The 23,354-nt window shown below is 42.4% G+C and overlaps 1 protein-coding gene across 1 annotated transcript in view; it reads right to left on the bottom strand.

Moving 5' to 3' along the window:
* The window catches only part of pappaa (pregnancy-associated plasma protein A, pappalysin 1a), a 104,399-nt gene that overhangs the window by 46,014 nt on the left and 35,031 nt on the right, over window positions 1-23,354 (bottom strand). Inside the window, exons 8-10 of the mRNA XM_085413993.1 lie at window positions 19,255-19,383; window positions 15,315-15,406; window positions 13,068-13,264 (exon numbers count right to left, since the gene is read on the bottom strand). Coding sequence (XP_085270119.1) covers window positions 13,068-13,264; window positions 15,315-15,406; window positions 19,255-19,383 — 418 coding nt within the window. The remainder of the gene's footprint in view (window positions 1-13,067; window positions 13,265-15,314; window positions 15,407-19,254; window positions 19,384-23,354) is intronic.

Genomic DNA, 23,354 nt, shown 5'->3' with positions numbered 1-23,354 from the left:
ATTAAACAAAGCATAACAGTGAATCTACAGGGGGTTCAAATGCAATCCAATTTAGTTCAGTTTTATTTACATAGCTCAACACTGTAACAATAGTCAGCTCAAGGACCTTCACATTGAAATGTTTAATGATCAGTGACTGCCAGTTTTCAAATGTATATGCTATCTTATTATAAATGCTATAAGTGCTAAATCCAGTTGTCAGATGTTAAATTTATTACTGTATTAGCTAACATTTCTAATTAATATCTTGGACAGATCATTTGTGGTCGAAGTGAACTAAACCTTTCATATATAGGTATTAAAGGTTTAGTTATTGATATTAGTACATACATCTTAAACTATCTGTGGCATGAATAAGGCACGGCGGGACCACGGAGCGACGTTCAGAGCCAACTTTATTTGATTCACGTCACACCACACCACCACCAACCCCTGAGTCCCCGTGTTTTAACACGGCGGGCGTGATTGCGGATGCCGTGCAGGTGCGTCCGCACGGCCCCGCAGACCACGCCCCACCACATACCCCCGTCGCCCGATTGAGGCCGGGGAGCAATCTGGCCGAACCTACTCCCCCCCCCAAACTGGGGCGAGACTCGGCCCAAAACATCGGCGCCCCAGCCCAAGCGACGGGGAAGCGTCCATTCTGGTGGCCGCCCGCGCATCCAGCGGCAACGGCGAAGTTGGTCCGGAGGTCGGCCGCGTAGCAAGCGGACACGGCCCCACAGGCATGGCCGTGAGCTCCTGTACCCAGGCGGCTGGGCAGACGTCAGGCGCGCAGAATCGACTGGTGGCAGCGAGGCTGGACTAGCCAGCCCGCCGACCCCCAGCTTAGCGGGGCTGTCCCGCTCCTCTGCCTCCAACTCCGGCTGCGCAGGCTGCCCTGGAGCAGGGACCTCCGTCTCCTCGCACAGCTGCTCCGCCACCGCCTCCGCCACTCCCGTTTGGAGCGGCTCCCCGCACTGCGCCTCCGCCTCCAGCAGGCACAGCCCCTCGTCCACCTCTGGGTGGAGCGACTCCTCTTCCTCCGGCAGGTGTAGACCCTCGCCCGCCTCGTCCTCCGCCTCCGATTGGAGCGGCTCCTCCACCGCTCCCGGCAGGAGCAGCCCTTCACCCGGCTGCTCCTCCTCCTCCGGCAGGCTCGGACCCCCGCGTGACTCGTCCACCACCTCCGGCTGCCGAGGTGCCCCACACGGCTCCTCCACCGCTTCACTGTCCTCGGGACACACTTGTGGGGGTGGCGCCCAGGCCCAGAGCAGCGCTGCCAGCTCTGCCATCTTCCCCAGGTGGCGTTCGCTCTCCTTCCGCAGCTCTTCCTGTTGGCGACGCACCTCCGCCGCCTGCTTCCGCTGGGTGGCCGCTATTTCGGCCGCCCTCTCGGCCAGCTCTTTCCTTTCCTGGCTCTGGTAGGTACCCGCCATGCCGCCTCCTGGGTTTCGGCACCAATGTGGCATGAATAAGGCACGGCGGGACCACGGAGCGACGTTCAGAGCCAACTTTATTTGATTCACGTCACACCACACCACCACCAACCCCTGAGTCCCCGTGTTTTAACACGGCGGGCGTGATTGCGGATGCCGTGCAGGTGCGTCCGCACGGCCCCGCAGACCACGCCCCACCACACTATCTTTTAACACTTTTTTCACATTTGTAGTACAGTAATTCACAAGTTGAGTGGTATGACCACCAACTCAAAAAATGGGGAATATATAAGCACTTATGAGTGTTTACATTAAAATGCATTCAAGGAAAGCAGCGACAAGACCCCTACAACAGAACAGCGTCAACAGATTTGACAGTGTGATGCTATGTCTGATACTGAAGTCAGACACAGCATAACAGCAGGTGGAAGTGGCTTGCAGGCCAGCACCTGACTTTAAAACTCTATAAAACAAGGTAGTGTCTTAGGCTATGTCCACAAGTAAAAGTTTTTTTTTTTTTTTAAATGGGTTTCTGCTTTCATTTTGAAAATTATCTGCATGGGACCACAATAAACACGATGCCATGACTATGGCAAAGAATATAACCCTAACCATATGGAAATATTGGTCAGTCAGAAACCTACAATGAAGACACACAGCCCACATAGCACACAGGTCTGGCCCAGATCTGGTGTTAAGCCAGCACTGCTGGCTGACTTCTGGCATGTTAAGTGGTATGTCATTCAGATATGGGCAAGGCCTGGCGTAGATGGCACTGTTTGTATGATGGCATGCCACATCTGGCCCAATTGTGGTTTGGTTTAGCTGACCAAGGCTCATAGAAAACAGGCCTGGCCCGGATCCGGTAATAAGCTGGCACTTCTGAATGACTGGTTTCATGGCAGGGTGTATGTCAACCAGATATGGGCCAGGCCTGGTGTAGATGGCACTGTTTATGTGATGGCATGCCACATCTGGCCCGATTGTGGTTTGGTTTATGTGGCCCAGGCTCATAGAAAACAGGTCTGGCCCGGATCCAGCATCAATCTGGCACCTCTGACTGACTGGTGTCATGGCGGGGTGTATGTCAACCAGATGTAGGCCAGGTCTGGCAATGATGGTACTATTTATGTTCCTATTTTCCTATTTCAGTTAGAAAGGCCAAATGTCATGATACTATACTGCTATGGTAGCCAACGTTTCAAATGCAGGTTTGACAGTTTTGTGAGTGTACACTTTATCTAAAACCTAGTGAGGGTTTACTTATATTTACCACCGGGTGGCCGTAACTCAGGAGGTAGAGCGGGTCATCTAATGATTGGACGGTTACTGGTTCGATCCGTGGGTTCCTCCAGGCTGTATGTAAAGATTGTGAATGTGTATGAAAGTAGTTAGTAAGCACTCAGTTTAGAGAAAGTGTGTGAATGGCATGTTGTATAGAGCACTATGAGTAATCTGGGAGAGTAGAAAAGCGCTATGTAAGAATCAGTCCATTCACTGTCTGAACAAAGTTTTGTCATGTTTCATTTGTGCTATCATATTCCGGCACATGTTGTTATTACATGGCTTGATTAAGGTACACAGTAGGGTGACATCTGGGGCCAGAGCTGAAACTGTTTTGGGCCAGCACAGGGCCAGCAGTGTGTCTGCAACTGGCCTTGTGCTGGCCCATGTGTGGGCCACATCTGGCAAACCAGATCTGGTCCACCAAAGGGTCGTCATTCTTTGCGGTATGTGGGCCATGTGTAAGCACATTGTGTGGGCCAGATCTGGGCCATACCAATTTTGTGGGAGACTGATGTAAAAAAAAAACAAAAAAAACTTTAACACATTAACATTGCTAGACAGCATCTTTGTTTTCCACATGTAAACTCAGAAATGGACTTTCGGCAAATCTTCCCCCTGGAAGGGGTTTACATGTGGATGTATACAAAAAGCTACTTTTATCAGAATATTCATATTGATGTGGACAAGGCTTCAAATTGTTTTGCATTTTTCTATATTTGGAAAAATTTCAGACTCGGATGACATTTTTGGTAAAAGGACTGGTACTTATATAGCACCATTTTACTCAATTCAGCACTTAAAGCATTTTCTACTTCCTCACCCATGCAATCACATATATTCATATAGTGCTTTTATCTATGTATAAGTGCTGTCTAAGATTCACAGAGTCACTCACACTTCAGTGGATGGATCCGGGTTAAGTTGGGGTTCGGTATCTTACCCAAGAATACTTCAGCATGTGGAGTGGAGGAGTCAGGGGTGTATTGACCCTCCAAATTGGTAGATGAGCCACTGCAGCCACAGCCTCACCAAGAGAACTTTTGAAAAAATATATTTAATTACTCACACCGCCTTGTTCTACACTAGTTTGTCTTAGCTTCCTTCCAAAAAGCCCATCCATCCATGTGTATATCCAATTTCTTCACCAGTTATCCGGTTTAGAGTTACTAGGTTACTGGAGCTTCTTCCATCTGTCATGAGGCAAAAGATGTGGTACACAGTGGCCTGATTGCCATTCTGTCACAGGGCCAACACAAACAGACTACCATTCACACTCACATCCATACCTACGACCATTTCAGAATCACCAGTTAACCTAAAATGCATGTTATTGTACTATGAGTATAAACTAGAGTACCCAAAGACATACAGAAATACAGGCAGACACAACATTATGAAGACTCCACAAAGAAGACCCCAGCTGGTCAGCGGATTCAAACCCAGGATCCGTTTCCTGATGCTAACCCCTGCAGCTACTGCACCATCATATCATTGTTTTTTTTATTTTATTTTAAGTCTGCACATTGGAAGCAGAACTCAGCATCTGTGAGGCATTTGTGACAACAGAGAGAAAGAGAAACAGAGAGAAACTAGTATGCCTTTCCAAGCACCATCCCAGGGTTTACTGGAATGCTGGTGAGAGCCTGATGTGTGAGGTAATGTCCTGTCACCCATACCTACTGAAGCTCACCGTCCCATTGGTCCAAGGCTAATAATATGTAACTTCCATAGCCTACTGAGAGTGGGGCTGTAAAAGTTAGTAAGTGGTGCAATGATGCAGTGATTGGGTGGTAGGGAGCATAGACCACAAACTAATGTATATGGATTGTTGAGCATACAATGCCAGCAAGTTGAAAACAGATGGGCCTGAGGAGAATGTCCCTCAGTTATAGACCCCTCTGTATAATAAAACTGTGCTAAAACCCTGCATATTAACAGCTTGAAAATGTTATGCGGGGGTCATCAGTGCCATAAAAAAAATCACCATCTTCAATGAGGTTTCCACATGCTGGAACCACAATAATAACTGAAGCTGGAAAAGTAAAAGGGAGGGAAAAAATGCCACCCCAGAGGTTTCTTTTTAATGATACCGCACGCTTATGTCACTGGCACCCTGCCTGATGAGGACTGTGTGGTTTGTGGGGCATGTTGGTGAAAGACACCGTGCCAGATTGGCCTTCCTGAACTGGTGAAAGCAACAGCTCAGCTACTGTATGAACTTCTGTTTTTGTGGGTATTCTATGTGTGTGTGTGTGTGTGTGTGTGTGTGTGTGTGTGTGTGTGTGTGTATGTGTGTGTGTGTGTGTGTTTTAGCTAGTGTAGCAGTAGGTGTAAGTTTGCCAGTGTATTTGTTTGCATGTATATGAAGAGGAAGGAATATGTAAACATGTATGTATGCGCTGCAGTAGCCTGTATACAGTATGCATGTATCCTCCACTTAAGTGCACAAACACATGCTGCATGCTTTTTTTGGGAGGACAGAACGGGCCAGTTATTGTTTCCTGGTTTTACTAGACAGAATTAAGTTCTTTTACAGTGCCTCCTTCTCCCTCTTGCTTCCCTCTAAAGCATTTACGCAAAGATGAATGTGGTAGGGGTTATTTAATCCAAACCTCATCCACATATGTTTGTTTTACATCTTTCTCAAGATGGGCGAACTTTGTATATAAGCAGCTTCTTGCAACATGAGATGTAAAATGTTATCCCTTCTGGTGCTTATGTATAATTAAGATTAGTGTTCTCAAGAGGTTCCTGGGAGTTGCATCAGAGATTACCTGGGCAGCAGCACTCTCTGAAGAAATCACCTGGTTTGCCTTTTTTTAAGCTGAAAGTCGAAATGCACCTACACAAACACAAAGTTATTTGCACACATGTACACGAAGACAGAGAAGCTGTACACATGAATGGAGGCACACTTGGGTACACACACACACACACACACACACACACACACACACACACACACACACACACACACGCACAGACAAAGGTCAGTTGCTAGGGCCAATTCTCAGCTCCATTTCCCCTAGAGCAAGTAGAGCTGGCTCACCATATTCCACAGTGTGGTAGCGGGGGAACATTATGTTCTGCTCCACAAAGAGAGCAGTAGTACATTTAAGGCCCCTATGGACCTGCCCTATAATTCTGATATGGAGTCGGCACTATGTGTGCGTGTGTATGTGGTGTGTGTGTGTGTGTGTTTGCCGAGGTGTTTCTGTCTTGTCTCTGAATCATTTACATAAGCTTGAAGTTATGTCATTGTACAGGTATACTATATTTGATGTCTACAAATGTTGCATTAGGTTCACAATATGACAACACACACACACACACACACACACACACACACACACACACACACACACACACACAACTATTCAACCTGGCTAAAAAGTTAATAGCAACAATAATGATAATAATGACATTTTTATGTTTTATTTTGCCATTAATGTTAACTTCATGCACTTTCTAGTGGTATTTTGATTGGATTGAACTATTCTTTTGAGGACATTTTAATGTGGGAATGGCCAGTAAGAGTGGTGTTGGACCATTTTCAGCTTTCAAAAGAATTGTTTTTATTCGTTTATGTATTTTCTTTTGAATGCAGTATGACTTTTGGCTGAGTTAATTTCCAGATTATTTTACCCCCATTTATAACCTTAAACCCCATCTGTCATTTGTCATTTGAGTTTCTGCCACCTTACATTATTTCATCTGTAATTTAGGCAATTATCTTCATATATCATTTCCTTCATTTTTAATGTAACCACTCTTTCATTCAAATCCAAAAAGCCTCTACAATAGTACATAACTAAACAGGGTAGTGCAAGAATTCAAAGACTTTATCACCGAAAACAAAACGTGTATCAGTCAGATAAATATCACATTTGCATTGTATAAGGAGGAGCACAGGCCACTAAACTGCTGTATTTTATTCAAACTGGTAGATTGTGTTAATGACTCTTTGCACCATTCATTTTCGTGTTGAAGAATTACTCCTAGTGGTTCCATGTTGGAGCGTCATTCATCTTTCTCTTTGGTTTTGCACTGGTGTATGAAGATGATTATGATACAGCAAAAGTATACAATATATCTGTATACACCTCCTAAACACAAAAACACACACACACACACACCGTCTCTCTCTTAGACCAGTGCACAGCATTTGAGAATCGTGCAGATATGCGATATCTTTCTCTTTCTGCTCAAGTGCCGTCTTGTGCTGTTGCTGCTTCCTTGCATCCATAAAGATACCAATCACTGTTGCCCGCCTTGCTCTCTCTCCCACAGAATCAACACAGTCTTTAGACATCAAACAGACCTGATACACAAAGCCAATACAGCAGTTGTTTACTAGATCTGAAGGAAATGATGTGCTATCTACTTCCCCTACCCCCAACAGCAACAAATACCCATAAACACACAGAGTTCATTACACTTTAGGATTGTCCTGAATAAGAGGCATGCACTACAGTTTGGGATTTGGGTTTATCAAGTTAACTTAACTAAAAAAAACAACTTAAGATTTAACCCTGGGTTTTCTGTATTACAGAGGCGGCTCGCTTCTTACCAGATTGGATAGCCATGGTAATTTATGCAGACCAACCCCGCTCCAGAGTTGCTTATGTTTGAGCTTAGAGACGTATTCTCAGGAGCGTAGGGTCACCAGATCCATCAGATCTCAGTGCAAGAATACAAAGAGGGTCTGAAGATTGTTGTTCTTTGTCGTTCCTGATGAGCATCAGTAAGACATGTTGTTTTTAGACAGCAAATAATTACCTGAAATGGAGCACCTTATTTATAATTATTTTTTTATAGAGAGTTTATAATTTTCTGTCTTTCATATTTATACTTTGAGTAACTTTAACAAATCAGTCTCTCCATTTGAGATTGATTAAGGATACTGATTCTAAAAGCCTTGATAAACAATCCTAGAACATTAATTTTATTATACAGCATAACTAGAATTCATTAGTAAAAATACAGGTATAACAGTGTATTTTATATTTATACTGTTATACTTGTGAACATAATTTGATTGCAGGCTCAGACTATTTCTGAACCCTGTTTATTTATTTAAGTTATTTACTTGCTCTTATTTACTCAGGTATTACACCACTGGTATAAGACCTGAATAACAACTGTAATCTGAGTGATTTGCCCATCTCTTTACAGTACAGTTGTGATATTGACAAGTCTGTCAGCTTGCATTGTCGTTATTTTTTCTGTCTTTCTTTCTTAGCTTCACACAGCCTGGGCTATACTTATATTTTGCCACTTTTCTGGTGTTACTGACAAAAACACTTAAACTGAATGCTTTTCATGTTAAACTGCAACATTGCGTTTTTCCTATTATGCACACTCACGGTGCTAATTTGTCCGCAGCAGCTGTCTTGCTTTTAGCTTTTATGTGTTTGATCTCTTGATACTTTTTTTCTCCTTTGTAAAACCAGCCACTCTGCTCACTTTAGACATTTCCATGTTTCTGATTGATTATATATTGCCTGTGCCATCCATTTCATTTGAACACACACTCAAGTTGACCACCTTTCACCACTCTTGTTATGTCCTCGGTATGCTGAATTAATTGACAAAGAATTGAAATGAATTTTCAAAGACTTATTTGACCATTAAAAAGGCATGACCTTGCATTACTTTATACAACAAAACCTTAATGAATGCAGCTAGCACAGGATTACTTGCACAGTGTTTTTAGAAAGAACAGTGGAGACGGATGACGCATAAGACAACTGGTGAAGTCACCCCATGTGTGTTTATACACCACTACTGTATTTAATCATTAGCGATTATTAAACTCTGTCTCTTGATTTGCCTTTTCTCCTGTCTCTCTCTGTTCTTATTACTTTCCCCTCACTGCCAAGTGTCCACAGGAGATGGCTCTCCATCCCTGCACCTGGTTCTGCTGAAAGTTTCTTCCTGTTAAAAGCGAGGTTTTCCTTCCCACTCTCACCAAGTGTTTGCTTATACAGGGTTGTGTTGTTGGTCAATGTTGGGGTTTCTCTTTAATATTATAGGGTCTTTACTTTACAATTTTCCAATACAAAGTGCCGTAATGCAACTGTTGTTGTGAATTGGTGCTATATAAATCAAATTGAATTCCACTGAATTGAGATGTTTAGATGTCTCATTGTGTCCCTGGACTCTGTAGTGCTTTTCTTTGCATACTCCTTTTTAACTTAACCTCTTTCTGGGCCTCAGTTTGCAACTTTTCTCACTTTCACACATAAACACACACACACACAGACCAGTACACCAAGAGGCATGGTACATATTATGGGATAAATGCTAGTGGTTAACCAGACACTAACTCCAGCAGAGAAGTTATTTTGGCTTTGTGTCATGGTAATGGTATTGTCTCCGGAGTGTGGTTGACTGAGATCAAAATGTTATCCTAAATAGAAGGTCCGCAACAGGAAGGGAAGGCTGCTGTTGTATCTCTATTTGTGATCAGGTCGTGCATAAGAATCTTTCTACTTATTTGAGAGAAACCCAACTTCAGTGTGGTGTACAACGAAGTGTACAAAGATTGGATGAATGAAAAAGAGAGTAAGTGTTTAGTGGCCACTGTAGCTTATATTATTATTCACGGTCAATGAATGCTCTTCGTACTTGTTTCTTAAAAAGACATGTATACTTTAGTGACTTCAAAAAGCAAGAAAAATAAAAATAAATTAGAAAAAAAACAATTTTAAGCTCTTACAACTAGACATGAGTAGCAACAAGCACATTTACAAACCCAGTTCCAAAAAAAGTTGGGACGCTGTATGAAATATAAATGCAATGATTTGCAAATCTCTTAAAACCATATTTTATTTACAATAGAAGACAGAAAACATAGCAAATGTTTAAACTGAGAAGTTTTACCACTTTATTAGAAAATGTTAGCTAAATTTGTTGGCAGCAACACATTTCAAAAAACTTAAGACAGGGTGTTGTTTACCACTATGTAGCACCCCCGCTCCTTTTAACAACACTCTGTAAACATCTGGGGACTGAGAAGACCAGCTGCTGGACTCAGAGAGGAATGTTGTCCTGTTGTTATCTGATATTGGATTCTAGTTGCTCAAAAGTCTTGGGTCATTTTTTGAGGTGGGGGCTTCTCCCATGATTCAATTCCAGCCAGAGACAGAAATCGTCTTTAGTACTACTTACTTTTTCAGTTTTTGTTCCCCTGTCCCAATTTATGTTTTTCAGACATTACAAGAGAGCCAGGTGATGTCACATTCAAACTGAGCAAATATTTTTCATGAAATTGTAAAATGACTCTGTTTAAATGCTAAATATGTCCTATTATGAATAAAATATGGGTTTACGAGATTAGCAAATCACTGTTTTTATTTGCATTTGTGTAAGCGAGGTAACTTTAGCCATTTCTACTAGTTGGAATAGTTTAAATCCTCTTAACTTTCACTGGAATTTATTTTTAAAGGGCATTAAAGTTTCCTTTCAGGCACAGTATTGAACCCAGATACACTGTGACTCACCTCCATATGTGTCAGTTTACAGTGTAATAGTAGATTCAGATAAAGCAAACAATGACTGGCCTAACATCTTCTCTTGTTTTTCTGTCTCTCAAGAGAAAGGAAAACAAATTGACACAGTTTCCAGCACTTCGAAAACCTTTTTGATCATGCCCTTAAAGTCCAGATTTGAAAATTGTTATGTGCACATTTGCAATTTGCAAACTTATGCTTAAAGCAAAGAAATTCTTTAGTAAAACTGACCCAGCCTTCATCTTGATGATTACAACTGGTGACTATAGTTGGCTCCGTGACCCAGTGATCAAACAGCAGTGTTCACTGGAATAGCCTATAAGCTTTTAATGAAAACAAGACATATCACACCAGGAACACTATCAGTAACATGCTATTATTGGTCCACACCGTCAGGGCTGCAGACATTAACATCCTGGTATGTCCAAAACTGAACATTTTGGCTGAAAGAACCTGCACTGTAGCACGTGTTATGGTCTACCATGTAACAGCAAAAAGAAGTTTTCTTGACCACACAAACACAATTGTGGCTCACCACTTGCCTTGCTCAGCAGATCTGACTCCCTGTAACATCACTCTGTTCTACAAAATGAAGGCTCATTGCCTTTCAGAAATAATTACAACGTAATGGGAGTGCTAGAACTACTACAGGAAGGAGTCAACCTTTAGTGTAATGGTAAAATTGAATTCATAGAACTGATTTGCAATTGTTTAACTTTTCACATTGATCACCATCATCTTAAAGCTACCTGGAACTTGGCAGAACTACCACAACTGTTTTTTGACTAAAAAGGCTTTCCAAGGCACTCAGGAAAGTTCGAAACTAGAAGATAAGGAATTAGATCCAGATGCCTGAAGAATGACTAATGCACTCTATGATAAATTGTTGTTTGCCATTAAGGACAATTACGAGCAAAAACAGCAATTAAAATACCAAATGGCTGGACACTGGCGAAAGTTCCTTCGAAATAGGTAAAATCTTCAAAGTCAGTGTTTTGCAACTGGTGACTGCGTTGCATTACGTGTTGTTCTAACATGGTCACATTTAAACTGTATGAACAAAGACAGACCTACTGCCTGGTCTTCATCTTCACAACCAGTCTTTACATGCTTCATCTGAGGCATGAGCCTCCAGTGCAGTCAGCAATGCCACACACACGTTCAATTGCACAGCTGTTTAGGAGAACAGCCTGGAGAGGATTTTAACTCAGTTATTGGAAGCCAAGATATGTTATCTTTCTTTTTTGTTCAACCCCTATTTGCAATCATATATTTTAACTGTTACTGCACTTATGCTTAAAGCCAGAAGAACACAGAATAATCAGTTTCATTTAAAGTTAAAATACAATTTGAGAAAATTTTGATGTGTTGAAAAGTTGAAAAATAAATCAATTTACATAAACACTGGTGATTTGAATATATATGATTTTCAGCTCATTGTATAAATAAGACTATGTGAGGGAGAGATGGACAGAGCAGAGACAGACAGCGACAAGATCGTTGTGTTTTGTTAACCTGTGTTTGCATATTTTCCACACATGCATAGGCGCTTGCATTTCAGTGGCCTTATAATGAGGTGATGTCATCACATATAACCCTTGGGGAACAGTTTGTTCTTCACAGTAGAAGTGTTTTTTGAATGAACAATGTGTCCTTCACAGTAGAAATCCTTCCTCTATGGTTATATGGACATGTTCCACTGGTGTCTCGTTTCCCTCAGAAAGTAAAACAGCTGCAATGTTGTTGGTTGGAACAAACTCGTTTTTTTTGTTTTGTTTTGTTTTTTAATACTCAAACAGAGGTTGTGCAATACAAATATCAAATGCATTAACTGTCAGTTAAGTGATGGTTAATCTCCTATCCCTGTTTGAGCAAGGCACCTTAACACAGCTGTTCAGGAAAAACTAGTTCATTGGCTTTGTAAAAATGCATCATCAGCAGTAGGAACAAGCTCTACCAACAACACACACTTCCAGCATTATACACCTCAGAAGAGACAGCACAGTTTGTGTAGAGGTGTAAAGTCTTTCAGGACAAAGCAAAGTGTAAAGTATATTTATCACTATAGCATTTAACAATAAAGTGATGTCACCAGTGCAACTTACCTACTAGCTGAATGTTTTTTGTGAGAAAATGACAGAATAATTACCTCAAAAAATAAAATATGGCTTAAAAAAAGAGAGAACATACATCAACAACATGTCTTATCTTTCATCATCCATATTAGGGGAAGGGGATTAAGTAGGATTGAGGCTAATGCATTTGTGTGTGTCCGAAGCTTTGTGTGTGTGTGCTTGTATCACTTATGTTGTGAGGACACATGTCTGTATGCACACACTGTAAGGACCGACCTCCGTTTAGGGGGGACAAGCCCCCATAAAGTAAATCATTCTATTTAGGTAGTCAGCCCCTTTCCTGCCTCTAAAGAAACACATCAAGGCAGCAAGCAGCCTTAAGTAAAGCTTTGTATGCTTCTTCTATAAGCATTACTCCAGTGAGAGCAGAAAACCTGTACATGCAATTTGGGAGACATCTAATTAAAAGTCCCGATATTACCAATTAGCTGCCAAAAAAAGCTATTTCGCTTTTTTTTTTTTTTTTTTTTTTTTAAGTGTTGCAGAGTCTTCTGCACTGTGTGAATTTAACAGTGTGAATAAGGAAGCAACAGTCATAAGAATCATAGATTCAAAGACCTCTTTTTTATGATTGATTGCATGATACAATATTTATAATCTTAATATATTTAAAATATATGTTAACCTCTGGTGTGACAAATTAAGTTAAGCAATTTTGTTAAATGACGGTAACTTTAACTGGTATTGGTAGGAGAAGACAGGTCTGGCCTTACCTTAGTCACAGCGGGATATCCAGCAGCAACTTCACCAGAACAATAGGGCTTTTCTTCATGGGAAACTTCAATAGAGGAAGCCCACTGGTCCAGGAAACCACTGGGGGTATAGAGGCCACAGTCTCTCACACCTGTCTCTCGCTCAAAATCCTCGCATACCCCATCACCGTCATAGTAGTAGCACATGCTTGGCTCCTCTGCATTTGAAAACACAACACACTTCAAATAAGTTATCTGTACGATAAAAATAACTTCTTAAACAGAAGGACTGAGTGCATCAAAGATATCAGCGTGGTTCATCTTAAACATATCTCTCACCGCCACCCATCTCTCTTGTTGAGCATGTCCTCATTTGGAATGAGTAGAGAAAGGAGATCAGATAAAGGCAAGAGATGAATGTAAGGGATAAAAGGAGTAAGAATCAAATTATAAGGCGTATATAGATGTATAAGGGCAGAAGGGGCAAAAAATATTAAGAAAGAATAAAAGAGAAAGAGAGCAAAACAGACAAGCACAGAAAGCGGAGGGGGTGGAGTGGGGTAAGGTCAATGGGTAGAGTAAGATACAGCAGTATTTTTTCCAGACATCCCACCCGGAGTTTGGGGCTGGAACTGAAAGCTTATGGAGTGGAGGAGAGGGGAACTGAGCAGGGAGGTTTGCCTGGGCCTCACTGGTCTCAAGTCTCAGCTAAAGCAGCATCAGCCGGTGGGGTTCCAGTTGGGGGGAAAGGCGGCACTCTGTGCCAAGTTGGCCAGGGCCTTCTCCTCGAAATTCCACCCATCTACAGCACAGCCAAAAGCTCAAGTCAGTTCTGTGCTCTGGCAATGGTAAAACGAGGGGCTACTGAGGGGGCATATAGAATAAGTCTCCTGCCACTCACTCAGCAGCAACAGAGGCGAGGAAGAAGGGGAGCAGTAAGACTGAGACAAGAGGAAGTTCAAACAGTGATTGTGAATGGTAGAGGAATAATAGGTAGAATGTGAGCTAAAGAGACAAGGAATAGAATGAAAAAAAGGTCAGAAGGGGTGTGCTTTAGTATTAGAGTTTGATAGAAATTAAACTTAGTTAGATTAAATTAAAAAAAGATTGTGACTGGGTGCCTTTGAGATTTTTTTTAAATTATTATTCTGATTGTGGGCACAAACAGACAAAGAAAAGAGTGAAATCTGACTTAAAATCCAACTGGATTGTAACAGCAGGTGGGTTTGTATGCAAAGAACTTGTGATTATCATCAGTTCCAGATTTAAACCAGCTGAATCATGATAGCCTATTAAAGCTCCTCCAGATTGTAACATCCTAGACCTGTTGTATACTTACTGTTAATTGTCCATCCAACTCGTTGACAAGCAGGCACTTGCTTGCACATACAGACAGATGGACAGAAGGTCCCTTCATTATAGTCTCAGATTTCTGTGTAAAACCTCAGCAGTGTTGAACACACACAAACATACACACACTTGCAAGCATCCCAGAGCACTGCAGTTGGTGGAAAAACAGCACAGCCAGTTCAGTCATCCAGCAATCTGACAGGGATTAAGTGGCCACGTCACAGAGGGTTACACATGTGTATCCATGTACTGTACATACACAGAATCACAAGAGTGGAAGAAATATGATTATCAGCTACTGGGACCCAGAACAAAAAGTCATTCATCTATTTATAAAATTTTAAAAAACAAATTATAAAAGGAGATGTCTCTCTTTCAACTATGTTAAAAAAAAGACCCAACATTTCTCTATTTAAAAGTTATGATTTCTAGTTTTTTTTTCTTTATACAAGAGGTTGGAGTGATTATGATATCTCCTGGTGTTTTATTTGTTTGGAATAGGCATTGAGTACTTGAAGTACACCCAGACGATGTGTCAAATCCTTTCATTCACAAAGTGAGTCTTGTTTAAATGTCTGCAGTCTCTTTTTATTGTGAAATAATGAGGCATGGGAATCCAAACAGATAATAATAATGTGAATTTTTTTTTAAAGCGTTAATACTTTACTAGAAATCCTACCTTTATAAAATTGTGTGTGTTTATGTCCCGTTTGCCAATTAAAACAAGTTTATTTGTGATCACTAATGAAACAGTTTATTGTTTTTTTTTGTTTTTTTTGTTTTTTTAACTTTTCTTGCACAAGGAATTATTTCAAGACTATTAAATGGTTATGCATACGCTGCTATATCATCCTATCATACTGAAATCAGAGCTATGGACAGAGCATCAGATAGCAGCAGAGCATTTTCAAGACTTACCAACACAATTGAAGAATGGCTCTTTCTTGCACTGACTAGAACAGCCATCCCCATTCATAAAGTTCATATCGTCACATTCCTCTCCTTTGGAACTAAAAGAGCAGGAGACAAGTGCTTAGAATACACACAGATATATATATATATATATATATATATATATATATATATATATATATATACATACACACACATACACAGGGCTGCACGTAAGTGGTTCACCAGTGCGCATTTGCTGTCAAAATAAAAGACGCACACCAGATAAGAAGTTGGAAGGCGCGTTTGAGTACATAAGATGTTCTGGAGGAGGACAGACATTTGTTCAGAAGATGTCGAAGAAGCAAGCTCCATAAGCAATTACTTTGGTGTTCCTCCACTTTAAAAGAAGGTCGTATTCCCAGAAATTCCGAGAAATTCTGAGAAGTACTGAACAAATGTCTGTCCTCCTCCAGAACATCACTGGTGGACCACTTATATGCAGCCCTGTGTATGTATGTATGTATGTGTGTGTATATATATATATATATATATATATACACATACATACATACATACATACATACATACATACATGAGCGAGACAGATAAATATGAAGGCATGCTGGCTCGGACGTCGCCCGGATCAACAAGGTCCGCGTCAGGTGTTGAGGAACCAGGGCACCCTGACGAAAAGTGGGCTACTGGAACAAGAAGGCATCGGTGGGCAAGAGACGAAAACAGGGCGTTGTTGGAATGCTACTACGCAAGTAACCCCGGCGGAAGGGGCTACATGAATAGGATGAGGGACCTATGGATTCTTCGATACCCAACATCCACAATGACGGCGAAACAACTAGTAGCTCAGTGTTCCAACATTCGAAAGAAGGGACTGCTCTCACAGCTAGAGATTGACGAGGTACAACACAAATGCTACGGCAAGGAGGAGTCAGGACGCCAGGTCAGGGGGGCGATATCATCACCCCCACCCGAGATTGGGTACATAGCCCCAAGTGGGATAGGAGAAGGATCGTTGAGTGCGAGAGGAACTGACCTGAAAAATAGGATCATGGCCAAGCTTGAAACCTGGATCCCCCGTAGCCGGTTACCAAGATTACGTGAAGTACCCTCAGAAGGTCTGCTAGATGATGTTAATGCAGCACTACGGGCAATACCTACAACCACGATTACCGACACTAACAAGCTGATCTACAATACGGCAGCAGTGATCAGTGAGATGCTTGGCTACAAGTTGAACAGCGACAAGGGGCAGTACCCTCCATGGAGAAGGAGGCTAGAGGGCAAGATCAAAGTAGCACGGAGGGAGGTTAGCCAACTAACGGAGTTGCAGAAAGGTGCGACAAATAAGGTGCCTAAGAAATACAGCAAGCTGTCCATACCTGAGGCCTTGGAAACTGCCAAGCAAAGACTCACAGCCTTGGCCAGCCGCTTGAGGAGGTACACCAGAGAGATAGAAGGCAGGAGAATAAACCAGCTGTTCTCCACAGAACCAGCAAAGGTGTACTCTCAGTGGCAAGGGAACAATAAGAGAACAGCACCACCAAGGCTGGAGACAGAGTAATACTGGAAGAGCATATGGGAGAAGGATGCAACCCATAACGGCAATGCTCAGTGGCTAGAGGATCTAAGGGCTGACCACAGCGACCTCCCTGAACAGGGTCCAGTAACCATCACAGTGGCAGATATCCAAGAAAGGGTCTCCAGTATGAAGAGTTGGACAGCACCAGGGCCCGACATGGTTCACGCCTACTGGCTGAAGAAGCTGACTGCACTCCACGAGCGTCTGGCAGCACAAATGAACCAGCTGCTAGTTAACGAGAGACACCCGGAATGGCTAACTGAAGGCCGGACGGTCCTGATCCCCAAGGACCCCAAGAAGGGACCGGTCCCCTCCAACTACCGACCAATAACCTGCCTCAGTACTACATGGAAGCTCCTGTCAGGCATCATATCGGCTAAGATGAACAGGCACATGGGTCAATACATGAGCGGGACACAGAAAGGGATTGGCAAGAATACCAGAGGCGCAAAACACCAGCTACTGGTAGACAGAACAATCAGCCGAGACTGCAAGACCAGACTGACCAACCTGTGCACTGCCTGGATTGATTACAAGAAGGCCTATGACTCAATGCCCCACAGCTGGATACTGGAATGCCTAGAATTGTACAAGATCAATGGGACCCTAAGAGCCTTCATCAGGAACTCAATGGGGATGTGGCGTACAACACTAGAGGCCAACTCCAAGCCCATAGCACAAGTCACCATCAAGTGCGGGATCTACCAAGGAGATGCTTTGTCCCCACTGCTGTTCTGCATAGGCCTGAACCCCCTCAGTGAGATCATTAACAAGACTGGCTACGGATACCGACTACGGAACGGAGCAGTTGTCAGCCACCTCCTGTACATGGATGACATCAAGCTGTATGCCAAGAGTGAACGAGACATCGATTCACTGATCCACACTACCAGGCTATACAGCAATGACATTGGAATGTCGTTCGGACTGGAGAAGTGTAGTCGGATGGTATCAAAGAGAGGGAAGGTAGTCAGAACTGAGGGGATTGAACTACCAGAAGGCAACATTGCAGACATAGAGGACAGTTACAAGTACTTGGGGATCCCGCAGGCGAATGGGAACCATGAAGAGGCCGCTAGAAAAGCTGCAACCACCAAGTACCTGCAGAGGGTCAGGCAAGTCCTGAGGAGTCAGCTGAATGGTAAGAACAAGACCCGGGCCATCAACACGTACGCCCTACCCGTGATCAGGTACCCTGCTGGGGTAATAGGCTGGCCAAAGGAGGAGATAGAAGCCACTGACATAAAGACAAGAAAGCTCCTTACCATGCATGGAGGGTTTCACCCCAAGTCCAGCACCCTGAGGCTGTACGCTAAGCGGAAGGAAGGGGGCCGGGGACTGGTGAGTGTCAGCACCACAGTCCAGGATGAGACAACGAACATCTCAGAATACATTGGGAAGATGGCCCCAACTGACCGAGTGCTCAGTGAATACCTCAGGCAGCAGAAACCCAAGAAAGAGGAGGGAGACGAGGAACCATCATGGAAGGACAGGCCCCTGCACGGTATGTACCACCGGCAGATAGAGGAGGTGGCTGATATCCAGAAATCCTACCAGTGGCTGGACAAAGCTGGACTGAAAGACAGCACAGAGGCACTAATCATGGCAGCACAAGAACAAGCTCTGAGCACAAGATCCATAGAGGCTGGGGTCTATCACACCAGGCAAGACCCCAGGTGCAGGCTGTGTAAAGATGCCCCAGAGACAATCCAGCACATAACAGCAGGGTGCAAGATGCTAGCAGGCAAGGCATACATGGAACGCCATAACCAAGTGGCCGGCATAGTGTACAGGAACATCTGTGCCGAGTATAACCTGGAAGTCCCGAGGTCAAAATGGGAGATGCCCCCAAGGGTGGTGGAGAATGACCGAGCTAAGATCCTGTGGGACTTCCAGATACAGACGGACAAAATGGTGGTGGCTAACCAACCGGACATAGTGGTGGTAGACAAACAGAAGAAGACGGCCGTAGTGATCGATGTAGCGGTTCCGAATGACAGCAATATCAGGAAGAAGGAACACGAGAAGCTGGAGAAATACCAAGGGCTCAGAGAAGAGCTCGAGAGGATGTGGAGGGTGAAGGTAACGGTGGTCCCCGTGGTAATCGGAGCACTAGGTGCGGTGACTCCCAAGCTAGGCGAGTGGCTCCAGCAGATCCCGGGAACAACATCGGAGATCTCTGTCCAGAAGAGCGCAGTCCTGGGAACAGCTAAGATACTGCGCAGGACCCTCAAGCTCCCAGGCCTCTGGTAGAGGACCCGAGCTTGAAGGATAAACCGCCCGCAGGGGCGTGCTGGGTGTTTTTATATATATATATATATATATATATATATATATATACACACACATACACGTGGTGCCTGTTACCTTTGGATGCGACCATCACCACAATAGGGTGCCCCAAGTTGATGCACCAAAGGTGGAGATGGCTCACTCTCACTTTGCCTGGAGATTGTTTGGACCTGGTAAGTATACGTAGCATGTGGTATCACATCCCTGCACAAAGAGTGAGAAAAAACACAGTAAGTTCATATGTCTGGACAATACAAAGAAATACCACATGCAAAGAAAGTAAAAGTAAAAGACTGCATACGAGAAACCTTCATAAGACCAGGTCGGTGGAGATCAAGTTGTTAGAATTGTTGCTAAGTCAACTGGTGAGTTTGTGTGTCTCTTTATTCAACTAGTAAACTTCTAAGTTTGTACTTTCACATATCTGTCTTTCCGATCGACTGATACGTCTGCTTTTACCCACTGCATGTCCAGCTTTGTTGTGTTTCCTTATCACAGCGATTCAAGGAACCATTGTGACGAAATACGGGAGAAATAATGGAGGCTTACTCACTTTGATTGGCTAAGTCACCATAATGGTTTTTTGAGGCACCATGATAAGGATTTCTGAAACAAAAAAGTCTGAAAGGAAAATATATAAATAAGAAAATCAAAGCCATAAACAAAAAAATAATCAAAGCTATGAATGAGAAACCAAAACCACTAGACAAGCAATTAATCCCAGGGAAAGAAAACAAGTAAATAATAATATATGTAAGTGAGGGTGCTTTTTGGAAGTCAGTATTGCAAAATGTTTATTTATTCTCTCTGGTTTGTTTGCCTTTACGTTGTACCTCTATCATAATCAGATTGCCTCTTCTAACTACAGGTCCCTGTAATCAGTGGAATTACTTTCTTTAAAAACTGAGGCAACTGTGTTATTTTATGACTCATTACAATTTAACAAAGAACAAGAGTAAAAATAAGTAAAGGCAACGAAAGAAAGTTCTGGAAACATGCAATAAAAACAAAATAATTGAATCACAAAAGCACCTTCATTTACATCTGTATTGTTTAAGGGTTTTTTTTTCCTGTTTTGATACTTTTTTTGGTATTATTTTGGTTTCTCATTTCTAGTTTTGATTTGCATTTGTTATGGTACGGCTTCTCATTCATCATTCTTAGGCTTTCGTGGTTTTGGGGGGTGGATAGTGATCATGGCATAAGATTTGGGAACTTAAATATAAGTCGTTGTCAAATTTTGTCTATGTTCATATATTCAGAGTATCAGAATATTTTGATTTTGAGTCCGTTATTGTTTAAACAGTATAAATACCATGTTTCTTTCAATAAAATATGTACATGCAACCACAGTCATGAGGAAGACTGCTGACAGTTGTCCAGATGATAATCATCCATACCCTCCATGAGGTGGGTAAACCACATCTGAAAAGACTGGCTGTTCATAGAGTTTACTCACAGAGTAAATCGGATGTTTCGACGCATGTTAATGGAAAGTTGACTGGAAGGGAATGTGTGGTAGGAAAAGGTGCAAAAGCAACACGGGTGACTGTAGCCTTGAGAGGATTGTCAAAAAAAGTCAATTGAAGAACTTGTGAGATGTTCACAAGGAGAAGATTCAAGAAAGGAGCTACAACTGTTATACTGTAGCTAACCGAGACAATGTTAGAAACGTCTTACCTGGAGAAAAACTTCTAGACTGTTGCTCAGTTTGTAGAAATATTTAAATACAGAGAATGTGCTAAATGTGCTACACAGTGACGGTGTTCAAAACAACGTGTGTTTAGTCCTTAACAAGACACGCAGATGTGTTAAAAATTAACACATGATGTGTTATTTCTAAAACATTGGTCTTGAGCGTGCGAGCTGGATTGTCCAGCCAACTCCCCTGATCTGAACCCCATAGAGAATGTATGGGATGCTGTCGAGTGGAAGATGAGAAACACCTGACATAAAAATACAGACAAGGTGAAGGTCGCAATCAAAGCAACCTGGGCTTCAATAACTCCTCAGCAGGGCCACAGGCTGATTGCCTCAATCCCACACTGCGCTGAAATTACTCAAAAATATGCAAGTATTTGTGTGAAAGGAGCCACAGACTTATGTATTGAGTATATAAATGAACATACCTTACAAACGCTGGACATTTCTGTATTGTATCTTTTGATTGATCTTAGGAAAGATCGTTATTATTTGAGATACTGGATTTCTGATTTGCAGGCGTTATAAAAAAATCACTTTACATTTAAAGAATACAACTTTTGAATATATCTTTTTAAGACGTTGTAGTACAATCAAACAGCGCAACAGTTAATGTGCAGTAGCGCATGTTGATGTCTTTCAGTTCTTAAAGTAAAGGGAATGCTTGAATGCTGTATGCATGCAGCCTTTTTTTGGTATATCTGTTAAAAACGGCATCTATGAATGGGATTAAGTAGAACCAATAGTTTAGCCATGGATTATTTCACATGGACCATAAATATGCCTATTACAGAAAGCACCTCGCATACAGTCCATAGAATTACATAGCAATGAGAGACGCATACACACAGGCTTTAATTAAAACAGGCATATCACACTATTCCCAAAGCTGCCATATATTCCAGAGTGTGAATGTAACGCATCAGCAGGATCAAGCACTGAACTTTCCCTGGTACCCCAAAGATTTAAACTAAAGAGTCTTCAAAGAAGGCTTTGCATGAGGTTCAGGAAAGCCTTTGCCTTTTCTGAGCACTTTTTTTTATTTACTACTGAATGAGAACACGTAAATGTTTTCAATTAGAGGCTTAGGGTAAAACATGTAATCTCTTCTTCACTTTTCCATGTTTGTTCATGGCATTCCCAACAGAAAGACCTAGACCAAGTGCAAGTTCGCCATGAAGTACGAAATATAAAAAGTGACAAGCCTAAAGATCAAGTAACAAAATGAATTCTCTTACAGCAAAGTTCGTGCCTGAGATTAGTTATTTATGTTGGCTTTATTATTATCAACACAGAACGTTTGGCCTGACAGACTCTCATCTGCACAACAGTATGCCCTGTTCCGCAATGTTGGTTCATACTGGTGCAACTCTAGGTTACACTCAAACATGTCCCTTCTAATTGAATTAGTTTAGCCTCTGGAAAAGTCAAGCTCTGGGAGACTTTATCTTTGAGCAAAGCAAACATGCAGAATAGACGGAAAGAAGAGAGAAACAGATGCCGCTTTGAAAGGAGGCACACAACTTTCCCTTTTGTGGATGGGCAGGTATTTGGGCAGCTCGGTTTCAGGCAATCCAATGCACTGAAAAGCACTAGCACTTACTGATTGGGCCACAATGGGAGGCCTGCTCATGCAAGAACAAGCAGAAAGGATGATTTTAATGACTGGATCTAATGAGGTAATCTAGTTCTCGTTAGGCTGATGGTCAGTCCTTCTAGCTTTTCACCGTCATCTCACAAATACAACTAAAAACAGTGCTGTAGTTTTCAATACATGGCTGTTTGAACAAACATGCTGTTTGATTTAGGGACTAAAATCAAGATAAAAACAGTGCTGCGTGCTTCTTTCTCTGACAGACAATTTTCACACATGAACTCAGGTAAATTTCTCAGGATAGGTCACACAACTGTCTTACATGTAGGGAGTGAGGTAAGATAAATAAATTCCCCAGATTGTTACCACCAACATTCTTACCTGGGTGCAATTAGACTGTGTACTATCAGGTTAAAAACCATCTCACGATTCGATTATATCAGGCATTTGGGTTCTCGCATGCACGATGATGTGATTGCTGGGAAAAGCGTGTAAAAAATGGCTCACGACCGTGGCTCAGGGGGTTGGGAATCGCATCTGTAACCGGAAGGTCGCCGGTTCGATCCCTGGCCTCTCTGTCCTGGTCGTTGTGTCCTTGGGCAAGACACTTTACCCTACTTGCCTACTGGTGTTGGCCAGAGGGGCCAATGGCGCGATATGGCAGCCTCGCTTCTGTCAGTCTGCCCCAGGGCAGCTGTGGCTACAACTGTAGCTTGCCTCCACCAGTGTGTGAATGAATAGTGGTATTGTAAAGCGCTTTGGGTGCCTTGAAAAGCGCTATATAAATCCAATCCATTATTATTATTCATTATTATTATCACGACTCCGGGGAATCATGTTCTTCTTTCAGTAGCAAAGTTGGAGCGGCGGTTTACAGCCA

The sequence above is a fragment of the Rhamphochromis longiceps genome, linkage group LG7 (genome assembly GCF_057381845.1).
Source record: "Rhamphochromis longiceps isolate RC_006_pf linkage group LG7, R_longiceps_female_GT1.1, whole genome shotgun sequence".
Classification (NCBI taxonomy): Eukaryota; Metazoa; Chordata; class Actinopteri; order Cichliformes; family Cichlidae; genus Rhamphochromis; species Rhamphochromis longiceps.
The sequence above is the reverse complement of the archived record's forward strand: the minus strand, read 5'-3'. Positions and strand labels throughout refer to the sequence as shown.